Here is a 12,546-nt window from a genome sequence, read left to right on the forward strand (position 1 = left end):
GCTTCGTGAAGACCTGCCATGGGGTTACTTTCAATGAGGAAAGAAACCCCGGGATGTCTAATGCTTGACTGCGCTTACTGAAAACAAGACGTGCACACTGGCATTTCCAGGCATGTGTCCGGCTATGAACGGCAGGGGTATCTGTATTGCACGACAGCTACTGATTCTTTCCCCGGCCAGTGACTCACCTGGCTGCTTTGCTTGGTAAGGGATCTCTCCCCATCATCATTCTCCCAGGTTCCAGATTGTGGCACGCTATAGCCCCGCATGCCTGTCTAAAGTGATGAGTAATCAGAGGCCAAATGTGGCATCCACGCCCACTCCCCACATAACAGGGGGTCCCTGAAGAGAAAGGCGGACACGGCTGCTGAGAAACCCGACGACGGGGGAGAGTCCTGCTCCCAATGCGCCCAGGTGACCCCAGCTTTAGAAAGATCCAGAACCACCCTAACAGCCCTCAAAACCATCTGCAGAAAAGGAAAACATAAAAACCCTTCTCGGGGAGCGGACGTGGCTCCAAGAGGTTGAGCGCCTGCTTCCCATGTACAGGGTCCTGAGTTCAATCCCCGGTACCCCCTTGAAAAAAAAAAAAAAAAAAACTTCCCCACACTTAGAAGCGCCTCATTTCCCTGCAACATATATGACATGTATATATGAAGGAACTGGGGTGGAGGCAAACGTCAGCAAGTTTTGCGTTGCACAAAAACGACCGGAAACTTCAATTGTACCAAGGATCGGGCGCCAAAATGCCTGCCTGATCCCATTTAACCAAAGGCTGGCTCCCGCCTCTCTTCTCCACCTCACCCTACTTTCCTTAAGAAGCAAACACTGCACGAAGGGGAGCCCGCGAGGGCCAAGGAAACGGCGAAGAACGGCATCTCCGCTTTGCGCTGGGCATTTGAACTAGTACCGCAGCTGGAGTATTTCATTTAACTTCTGTATCACCACAGAAGGAGAATTACTAACTGAAGTTTTAAAAAAAAGTCAGCTAATCTCCCCAAAGTTATGGAGCTTGTTAAATGCCCGTGCCAGGATTCAAAACTATACTTCTGTGGCTCTGAAACTATGGTTGTGCTTTGTGGCATGTAAGACAATGTTTCTAGGGCATTTTTCGGTTTGCAGAAAAATTATACAGAAAGTACACAAAGATTCCATATACTCCGCTCTTCCCCACCTCCCCAACCCATTTTCCCCTATTATTGATACTTTGCACGCCCCCCCAGCCCCCCTCATGAGAGGTCTGCCCTGCAGCCATGGGGCTGAGGGAGGGCCCCGGGTCTGAGCCCCCCTCATGCCTGCCCTGGGGCCCTGCCTGGCTCACCCCCACCTGAATCAAGCCATGCCTCTGCCTACAGAAAAAAAAAAAACCTTGCCTTAGGGCGGCCCATTTGTTACAAATGAGGAACCCATATGGATACATTATTTTCACTGAAGACCCTGGCTTACAGTGGGATTCACTCTAGGCATTGCAGTCTTATGGGCTTTAACCAATGTGTAATGTCACGTATCCAACATTCCACTGTCATACAGAATAGTTTTACTGCCCTAAAAAAACGCCGCGGTGGAAGCCCTTGTATGATTCATATAGAGGCTGTGGCTGCTGGAGGTTCTGAGGGGAGGGGACGGAAGAGGTGGAACATGGGGACATTTTTTGGGGACATGGGAATTGTCCTGCATGACACTGCAATGATGGACAGAGGCCATTATACATTTTTTCAAAACCTATAAAATTGTACAGGGCAAAGCAGCAATGCCACTTTAGTTAGTAGCACTGCTTCAATATGTGTTCATCGATTGTAACTAGTGTACCACACTAATGAAAGATGTTAATGTGGGAAAGCAAGGGGGGTGGGGTATATGGGGATCCCCTATATTTTTGATGTCACATTTATATAATCTAAAGCTTCTTTAAAAATTAAAAAAAAAAGAAGCCCTGTGCCCCATCTGTTTGTCCCTTTTCCTCTTCCCCAAACCATGGGTCTTTTTACTGTCTTTATAATTTTGCCTTTTTCAGAATGTCCTATATTATAGTTGGCAGCATACAGTATGTAGCTTTTTCAAACTGGCCTCTTTCACGTAGAAATATGCCTTTAATGTGCCTCCATGTCTTTTTGTGGTTTGATAGCTCAATTCTTTTAATGGCTGAATACTATTCCATTGTATGGATGTACCACAGTTTGTTTATCCATCCTCCTATTGGGACATCTTGGCTACTTCCCACTTTGGGCAATAATGAATAGAGGTGCCATAAACATTCCCGTGCAAGTTTTTCTGTGTGGGCAAAACAGTTTTCAACTCATTTGGGTATATACCTAGAAACATGATTTGTTGGATCATATGCTAAGTCTATGTTTAACTTTGTAAGAAACTACCAAACTATTTTCCAAAGTGGTTGTTACCATTTTGCATTTGCAGTTTGTGAGGAGGGCTGTGTTAGTTCCAGGCTGCTACGACAAGTGCCATACAATGGGTTGGCTTAACAACAGGAATTTATTGGTTCATGGTTTGGAGGATAGGAGAAATCCATAATCAAGACGTTGGCGAGGTGATGTTTTCTCCTCCAAAGACTGCGGTGTTCTGGGGTTGGCTGTTGTTGATCCTTGGGTCCCTGGGTTCGCCATTTCATGGTGATGTCCTCTCCTATCTCTTCTGGGTTCCACTGACTTCCAGCTTCATGCCCCTCCTCATGGCTTTCTCTTCTTAATGCCTCCAGCAGTAGGATTAAGGCCCATTTAGTTTTTTATCTAAAAAAAAAATTCCTCAAAAAGTTCTATTTACAATGGGTTCACACACACAGCAATAGATTGTTTAAGATATGTTTTTTTTTTTTATTTTTCTGGTGTACATAATTCATTCTACCACAAGGATCTTCTAACGTCCTATTTACGTTGACCCAATGATGTAATCTGTATTACTGGAGGCCTTAAAAAGAGAAATCCAAAAGCAGTTTCCAGAAACCAGAAAATCAGAAAGAAGGAGAGAGAGAGAGCCATGTGATGGGAGGCAAAGATGAAGCCAGGGAGTCTCAAGGATTGTGGCAAAGCAGCACCAGTACGCTCTAGACTTTGGGAAGAACATGCCATGCTGATACCTTGATTTTGGACTTCTAGCTTCCAAAACTGTGAGCCACTGAATTCCTGTTCTTAAGTCAAACTACTATGTGGTATTTGTCACAGCAGCCTTGGTAAACTAAGACCTTAGAAACAACAGGGGATCTCCAGGCTGCCTCAGCACTGAGTGTTGTAGAGATAAACATGTTAGCTCTTGCCCCTGCCCACCACATCCCACTGGCTCAAGTGAAAACACACCACACTTTATGTGTAGCCTCTTCAAACCCCTGCTTTGTCTGGCAGGCATGGATGTCCATTCTTTACCTCTCTTCATAAATTATAAAGTCCTTACCAAGGGCTATATCTTTCAATCCATCTTTGTATCTCCATAGAACCCAGCATGCTGTCTTCTATAGAAAATATATGCCATAAACATTTATTGGATAAATATTTTGAAGACGTATCATTTGCTTTCATCATCACCAACAAAAATCCTGATGTTTAAAAGACAGTTCAGAACTCTGTGATGCCATCAAATAGAATATCCTCTGCTTAGAAATAAGAATTCCCCTCTCTTCTTACTGCTTTTCCCTGTCCAAAGAAAAGCAACAAAAATTCTCTCTGTTTTCAGACTGAGCAGAGCTGTATCTCATGAACAATATCTCCTAAATGAACCATGTGAAGGTCTCTGACTAATTTTCAGGTTGTGGTGTGGTCAGAAGGGATCTTCTAAGATGCATTGCCTGCTGGTATTTGTGATCTTGTGTAATACCTCCTTCCCTGGAGTGTGGGCTGGATGTTCTGACTCACCTCTATCAAATAGAATAAGACATAAATGGTGGGATGTCCCTTCCAAGATTAGGTTATAAAAAGGCTAAGGCTTCTGTTGTGTGGTATGATAGGCTAATGGGTAAACTTGGCCAGGTAATGATGCCCAGTTGTTTGGTCAAGCGAGCACTGGGCTCATTGTGATACAAGGGCATTTCATGGACTTGAATCATCAGTGAGTTGATTGCACAGATGGCTGATTATGTCTACAAGCAACTGAAGAGACTGCCTTCAGCAATGAGTGATGTATCATCCGATCAGATGAAGGCCTTAAAAGAAGAAGTGATTTCAGCATCTGGAGAGAGAATCCCCGGTCTCTGCTTCAGAAAGCCAGTGTCTTCTGGGGGACTCAACAAAGACCTTCATCTGAGTCCCTGACTTGCAGCCTGCCCTACGGAATTTGTACTTGTACATCCCATGGTCACATGAGAAAATCTCATACTATTTAGAGATATCTCCTGTTGGTTCTGTTTCCCTAGAGGACACTGAGTAATAAACAGAGCCATGGTTCATTTTTTGTGTCAATTTGTCTGGGTTATGGTGTCCAGTCATTTGGTTAAATGCTTGCCCTTGCATACGACAGGCCCTTGTCTCTTTTAACTACCTTTCATCCCATTCCTTCGTGGTATTATGTACCACTGTTGCACAGAGGCCTCAGAAAACCTAAGATGCATGATCAGATGTGATTTTTAAATAAATGGTTTAAAAGGAAAAAAAAAGAATTAACATCCATGCCACGATCTACTCAGGAGATAATATTATTATTATTGTCAATAGTAGCCACAGTTGGGGGAGCCCAAGGACTTGACAAACAGGATCCTGTGTGATCTCCCTTGGTCCACTGTTAAGGACCCAAGTTTATTCACTTTAGAAGCACATGCTGTCAACAGAACACAGGTCACGTCCATCCCTAGACTGCAAAAATAGTTTGTGCATCTCTCAGCCATCAGAACGGAAGGTTCTGGAGTGCTGGTCCCTGGGGCCAAAGGCCACCTCCAGGGGAGACCTGAGCATCCTGGGAAAGGACAGTGGAGTAATCATTGGCTACACAGGACCTCGGATATGTTCAAAAGGTTGAAAGTCTCTCTCTTTTTCAAAGGAATCCCACCCTTCTCCCCACAAAACCAATTGCAGGGAAGTAGCTGTGGCTCAAGCCACTGAGATTCCATTTACCACACAGAGGACCCGGGTTAGATCCCGGGGACCTCCTGGTAAAAAAAGAAAAAAGGGTGCCCCAGCCCTGCGCGGCGAGACGCAGGCCCCCACACAGCGAAGCGATGCGCCGAAAAAAGACAATGATGAAGTGAGACAGATTTAAAAAAAAACAACAACACAAAATTTCACATTTAATAACTCCACTCTCAAGAATTCCCGCAAACTTCATTTACTTCAATTTAAACTCATTTCCCCCTGGCCTGTTATACATGAAGACAAAAAAAAAAAGGTCTGGTCAGAAACCTTTTCTCTCTCTTCTCCTTTGAAAAGTAAAATGCAAGGGCTGCAGAAGATCCTCACTATCGGGAGTTAGTTGCAAAAGAAGCTGGTTGAGATATGAGCATGCGCGTGTGTTTGAAGATCATTTAAGACAAAAGATGCAGCTGATGCAATTAGTGAAACACCACACCGTTCCTTCTATTAATAATTCCAAGGGTAGTAAAAATCATTCAGTCACTTTGGAAAGGGGCCAGGCATCTCATCAGACGCGACATACTCTTAACTGAACCGCCGCTCCTTTGGGAGTGAGGTGTAGATGGCAGAACCATTCCCTGCTCCACCAGGGACCCATTCCCCGGGAGGACACAGTCTGGTAGCTTCCACCTGAGTTGGCCCAGCTTCCTCAGCACGGTTGACTCCCTCCCCTAACCCTCTCCCAGTATGACATTAATGGGCAGCCTCCTCTCTGCCAGTTCTGTACTGCTTTTTTTTTAAAAAAAGATTTATTTTTTATTTATTTCTCTCCCCTTCACCCCCACCCCCCACCCCAGTTGTCTGCTCTCTGTGTCCATTCGCCGTGTGTTCTTCTGTGACCGCTTCTGTCCTTAGCAGCGGCACCGGGAATCTGTGTCTCTTTTTTGTTGCGTCATCTTGCTGTGTCAGCTCTCCGTGTGTGCGGCACCATTCCTGGGCGGGCCGCACTTTCTTTCGCGCTGGGCGGCTCTCCTTATGGGGCACACTTCTTGCACGTGGGGGTCCCCTACATGGGGGCACACCTGTGTGGTAGGGCACTCCTTGCACGCATCAGCACTGCGCATGGGCCAGCTCCACACGGGTCAAGGAGGCCCAGAGTTTGAATCGCGGACCTCCCATGTGATTCACCTTCCTTCTTGCCCTCTCTGCCCTCCAGTTCTGATGGGAACTCAAGGAAGCACTTTAGCAAAAATCTAGAAAAACTGAGAGCCCCATTGAGCAGAAACTGTCCAAATTCCATGAGGATGGGAGCTGCATCATTCTGGTAAGTTCTTGAGACCTACCTATTTCCATCTCCAGGAAGAATTAAAGCATTCTCCAAAATAAATAGGAATAGGCACACCTCTTTCACACTCAACTTTATATTTGTTTGTTTTTTTAATAATAAAAAATGAAATCATACAAAGATAGTGTGACAGTTTGAAGTTCTTTTATGAATCCCCCTAAAATTAAAAGATTATGCTCTTGAACTAATCCATTTCTGTGGGTGTGGGGCCCTTTTGATTGGACTAGGTCAGTGAGGCATGACTTAGGTTGAGTCTCCACCCTCTCACCAGAGCTTTATATAAATGGAGACACATAGAGAAAAGAAAGCCACTGCCATTTTTACTTTGCCATATGTGAGAGAGGACTTGAAGATCGCTAGTAGCCAAAGCTGAAGCATGAAGATCCCAAGAAGCTGGACTCTGGGAGATGGTGAGCCTGGAGGGGAAGGCAGGAACCATGGCCGAGATGGCCCGCCATCTTGCTTCACCACGTGGCAGCACGCCAGGTTCACCAGCAGCTGACTCTTGTGAGAAAGCAATTCTGATGGTGCCTTGATTTGGACATTTCAGGGCCTCGAAACTGTAAGCTTTTACCTCACATAAAATTCCCATTATAAAAGCCAACCCAGTTCTGGTACTTTGTATGAGCAGCCCTATGGCAAACAAAGGCAGATGGTATTCATTTAAGAAACTAAGTTTGGGGATGGAAACTCTGTGTTGTAGGTTGGGTTGGCGTTCTATAGAATAACTTTCAGCTCAACAGCACAGTTATGACTTGCTCATATTTGTAAAATGACCTCAGATTTTAAAGTCTTTGGGAGTAAAGCTCTACAATGGATTTATACCCATAGGAATGGATTCAATTTAAGAATATGTTCTTCTGCAGTGCATATGGCTCCAAACCACCATGGAGGTAAAAAATCTCTGTGCTATAGGCTGAACCAGCCTGTTTAATAATTTTCAGTTCAGTGGCATGTTGCTGCATTGGGAAAATTATTTAATCAAACTGAGGCTCTGGGAGTTTATCAATAAAATGTGCATACTAATATGTTATGGACTGAAAATAGTATAAATAAGGTGAATGGCTTCTGAGAGGCATGGAGAACAAGTAGCTGGTATTACTGCTCACGGTCATAAAGCTACCAAGGGGGTAGAAGCAGTATTTGAAAGGGATTCCAAGTTCAATAACTTAAGAAAAATCTTATTAACTTGTCATATAGACAACTTAGTTTCCCATTTTAACCACTTTCAAGTACACAATTCAGTGATGTTAATTACATTCACATTACCATCACCACCATCCATTTCCAAAACTTTCCATCACCCCAAACAGAAACTTGGTACCTCAACCAGGCATTAACTCCCCATTCCCACCCCGACTATTGTCTGAGAAAACTGTATGCAAATTTCTAACTCCATGAATTTGCATATACTAATTGCTTCCTGTCAGTGAGAGCACACATATGACCTTTGGCGTCCGGCTTATTTCGCTCAACATGATGTCTTTAAGTTTCATCCAACAGACCCTTTGCTTTACCATAGGGACTTCTGGCCCACAGATTACAAATGTTTTCACACTGTAATAGGAAGACTCCCAAAAACCAACTGGAAAGCCATGGAAAATTCCTGCTACTTCTAAATCACACTTTGAATACCGGTGTTCCAGAAGACACTGACTTGTCAGAAAGTCTTAATTGTAAGGCAGTAAAACTAGTGTTCTAATAATCAAGACAAAAAGGCATCACATACCCTTTCTCCTGGAAGAGAAAAACAGTCTTTATCATGACTCACTGGTAGGATAATCTCATCTCATAGAATAAAATCACAAACCTTTCATTGAGATCTTTGCCCAAGATCTCTAAAACAAGGAAAAATAGACACTATGGTTATTAATTTTGTTCTTAAAATATATATTTGAATACACATATGTGTTCTGGAAGAATAAATTAGAAAAAAAGGAAGAAACTGTTGGCAGGAGAGCCTGCTGTTTTCCTGGAAATCCTTCTACACAAGTCAATATGGTTTTCCAGGAGCCTTAAGGTAGCAGCAGTGATTTAACTCACTATTTCTCTCTCTTGAAAAACTGTTAAAGACCTGAGTTGCCTTTTGGTAGTTTGCATAATAATGACCATCATTTATCTTATAGACATTAATTGTACTTTTCTCCTTCTGCACCAAATTAAATATTCTAGGCTTCTTCAGTTACCTGTGCAAGAAAAGAACTTCATCAAATCGCTAATTGGATTTTCAAATAAAGTGGTTGAAGTAAAAAAAAAAAAAAGTTTCTAAATCCATGTTTTAAGTAGCTACAGGAGCTGGTGATTTGAATCAAATGTTACATTTGCCTTCTCAGTTTCCTTCTGCCTCCTGCATTTTCTCCTGTAATGTAATATAAGGCCTCTACAGTAAGCAGTTTACTTTATTCCCTGGATTTTCTTATATAAACAGTTTTCAAGATATGATTTGGTTAAAAACAATTTGTTATAAAAATTCTGTTTGCAAAATAAACTGTAAAATTATCCAAAGTCTCATATATATATATATATATATATATATTATACATATATAATAGTACATGAAAATATGTCCCAAGGTCTTTTAGTCATTCTTGTCTATGTGGGATTGTTCCCAGGAGCCAAACAGGACCTCCGTTGTGATGGTTAATTTGGGGTGTCGGCTTTGCTACACAATGGTATCCATTTGTTTTGCCAAACACTAGCCTAGATGTTGCTGGGAAGGTATTTTGCAGATGTGATTAGCGTCTGGTATCAGTTGACTTTAGGAGATGACATCCATAATGTGGGTGGGCTTTATCCAAGCAGTTGGAGGTCTTAAGAGCAAACAACTAAGGTTTTCAGAGGAAGAAATTAAATTCTACCCCAAGACTACACCCTCTGCTCCTCTCTGAGTTTCTAGTCCCCGACCTTCCTGTGGATTTTGGACTCAAGACTTCAACAGAAACTCTTGGCATGTTTTCCGCCTGCTCCCTGCCCTATGGATTTCAGCCAGTCCACATAATTGCGTGAGCCAATTCCTTAACTAAATTTCTTTCTTTTTTCCTCTCTCTCTATATGCACATAATATCTTGTTGGTTCTGTTTCTCTGGAGAACCCTGACTGGTGTATCTACCTTTTAGTGGAAATTATCATGGCCTTTCTTTACCCTTGTCCAATACACCTTGTAATTCCCTTTGGAATTATAATTGGGGACTTTGCATATCTGATACAGCTTTCAACCAGTACACACCTGTACTTGTAGAGATGACAAAAGTCAAATTAAGAATCCCAATTCTAAAGGCTTGCAAGTGACAGGTAAGAAGAAGTCAAACTAGTTAGAGAAAAACAGAACTTCATATTTAACTCTAAATTCTGGAATTCAAACTCTTCTCATTCAGGGATTCAGTGTTCCTAAGGGGAGCACTCTGCCTATTGACCAGGGAAGTGGTAGGGCAAGGAAATTAATAAGAACTGGATTCAAGCTAGACATGAGTTCAAATCCCAATCGAATTAATAGCTGTGTGACCTGGAGAAAAATATTTAGACTCCCTGTAACTTAGCTTAACAAAAGCAGGCTTAATATTATCATAAGTGTTTCTGTAAGGATTAAGTAAACTAAATGAGACCGGTGTGACAAATAATTGTTGCATAACAATTATTATTGCTCAGAAAAAGCTATTTATTCTGATTCTAAGCGAAAATGAAAAGCAGTTTGGTTAAGAGCATTTCCTCAAGTAGAAATTCACTGATGCTCCCACAAAGTCTCAATGAAGGAGAGTGAAAAGGTCTTGAAGAAGAGAAACATGAATCCGGCTTACCCCTAAGACGCCGAAGCGCTCAGACAAGCTCCAGCCACAGAGAAAGTCGATCTCAAACTTGTGGTTGAGAACCACAATGGCATTCTCGTTCCCGTACTTGGGGTAGTCTCGGGGGTCCGTGTAGAGGGTACACTCGGTGCCAGACCACCACTCCAGCAGCATCACCAGCTCTGGAACAAACCACAAGAACAGACACATTCATTTCCTGCGAGCTTCGTCACGGCGATTAGGGTGTCCCCTCCCAGCTGCTAATTTGACAGGAGAGTAGGTCCAGTCTGTCCTTCAGCCCACACCCCAGTCCTTGTGAGGGTTTAAAAGGAGAGGACAAATGAGAAAGACTCCACAAGGGTCTCCAGAGACGGGGAGGAAGCTTGGAGAAGGCAAATGACTGGCATTCCTTGATCGAATACCTTGGCGGGGAAAGCAAGCCTGAACCCATGGAGAGCTGCTGACCTCCCGGTTACCGGGCTCTGAAAGGCAGCGGGAGATGATGTATGCACTTCCTGGTATCCTGGGAAATGACTAATTGGGACCCTTATAAGCTCCATCAAAGCACACTAAATACCCAATTTTTCTTTTCCTCTTACCACTCTTGAATACACTTAGGATAATGGTGCAAAGAACCAGAAGTTCCAGCACCTGAAGGGTAAGGAAAAATGAGAGTCATTAGACTATAGTCTTGAATAAAACAATTAAAAACCCTTTATAGGAGCCTGGGAGAGTATGAAAGTTCTTTTTTTTTTTTTTCAGGGAATAATGACCAATTTGAGTTTACTCCTCAGTGATGCCTCTAATCCCGGTGACTAATTCCCAAGTTGACAGCCTTGGGAAAAGCCTATATAATGGAAATTTCCCAGCAAAAAAATGCCTAAATGATGGCAATTAAAACTGTAATTATATACTGGCTTGGAAATGAAGTTTTAAAGCTGAAGATGGGCAGTAGGTGGATGGGGGGTGAGTGAGCCCCCTGGTAAGAACCTACCATTATCCCTAGTTACGGAACGCACAGCTGACAGAGGACTTGTTCACTCCACACTCCACACATGTGCATACACAAACACACAAAGTAAGCAGAAGTGACCCAGACTCCCACCAAACCCTAGGTTTTAAAGGCTTGAGTTGCTGCCCACTGGAAACCTTTCTCCTTAAGGCAAGATGCATCTGAAGTGGAGCACCAGAACTCTCTAGAAAGCCTTCTGGCTTGGTTGCTTGGCAGTCATTTTGGACAAGATAACTTTAGGCACCTGTAGCAGTTTGATATGATTATGAATTCCAAAAATAGATACTGGATTATGTTTGTAAACTGGTCTGTACCTGGGCATGATTAAGTTATGACTAGGGCTTTAATGGGCCATGTCATTAGGGCATTGAGTCCCCACCCACCAAAGGGCACAGATAAAAGGCATGCAAAGGACAGAGCTGGGGGTTTTTGATGTTGGAGTTTTGATGTTGGAGTTTGATGCTGAAGCCTTAAGCTGGAGCCCCAGGAAGTAAGCTCACAGAGGAAAGAGAAGCCAGCCCCAGGAAGAGAGGAATGCTGAGGCCAGGAAGAAGCAAACCCTGGGAGGAAGGAATCTTGAACCCAGAGAGAAGGAAGACCCTGGAAGGGAGGAACCCAGGAAGCCTGAACCCTCGCAGCCATCGGCAGCCATCTTGCCCCAAAACGTGGAAATAGACTTTGGTGAGGGAAGTAACTTATGCTTCATGGCCTGGGAACCTCCTACCCCAAATAAATGCCCTTTATCAAAACCAACCAATTTTTCTTATTTTGCATCAGCACCCCTTTGGTTGACTAATACGGCACCTCAGTGTCCTAATCTGTAAAGTGAGGGTAGCCCATTGGGCTCTCTGAGAATTAAAGTGCAACGCACACAGCAAGTGCTTAACCGATGCAGGTTATCAGCATCTCCCAGGATCATCAAATACAGAAACACTCCCCTTAGGTTCCCAGAAGGGAACAATCAGAAGTGCCTGCTTATTCCCAGGAGTTGAGAAGTTAACAAGCCCCCATTCAGCTGTCACACCATGACACTGATGGAAGTGACCAGCCAAGTGACGACAGCCAACATTGAGGAAGTACACGCAGGACGGAGCAGAGCAAAGGAACGGCTCTCCACTGTGGATTCGGCAGTGTCCATGGCTGCACCTGATCAGGAGGAGGAAGGGAAAAGCAAGGGGCTTTCGAGAAGTGATTCTTATTTTCTTCTAAGAGATAAGATGGTCAGGACCAATCTGATGCCATTACTGGTCAAAAAACTCAGATAAGCACCAAGATAGAGCTGTGCCATCAGTCAGCAAGGTAAGAGCTGAGAAGTTCCAGGGGACTCAAGTCTTGGAGGCGCTCTCTGGCCCTAAGGAGCTTTCGAATGCCTCTCCACGCGCCACTCCTCCCTGCCCAAGA

The 12,546-nt window shown here is 43.6% G+C and overlaps 1 protein-coding gene across 1 annotated transcript in view; it reads right to left on the reverse strand.

Moving 5' to 3' along the window:
• AGPAT4 (1-acylglycerol-3-phosphate O-acyltransferase 4) overlaps nt 1-12,546 on the reverse strand; it is a 171,042-nt gene that overhangs the window by 32,858 nt on the left and 125,638 nt on the right. The window contains exon 4 of the mRNA XM_058289648.1: nt 10,146-10,315. Coding sequence (XP_058145631.1) covers nt 10,146-10,315 — 170 coding nt within the window. The remainder of the gene's footprint in view (nt 1-10,145; nt 10,316-12,546) is intronic.

Source organism: Dasypus novemcinctus, chromosome 28, assembly GCF_030445035.2.
Source record: "Dasypus novemcinctus isolate mDasNov1 chromosome 28, mDasNov1.1.hap2, whole genome shotgun sequence".
Taxonomy (NCBI): Eukaryota; Metazoa; Chordata; class Mammalia; order Cingulata; family Dasypodidae; genus Dasypus; species Dasypus novemcinctus.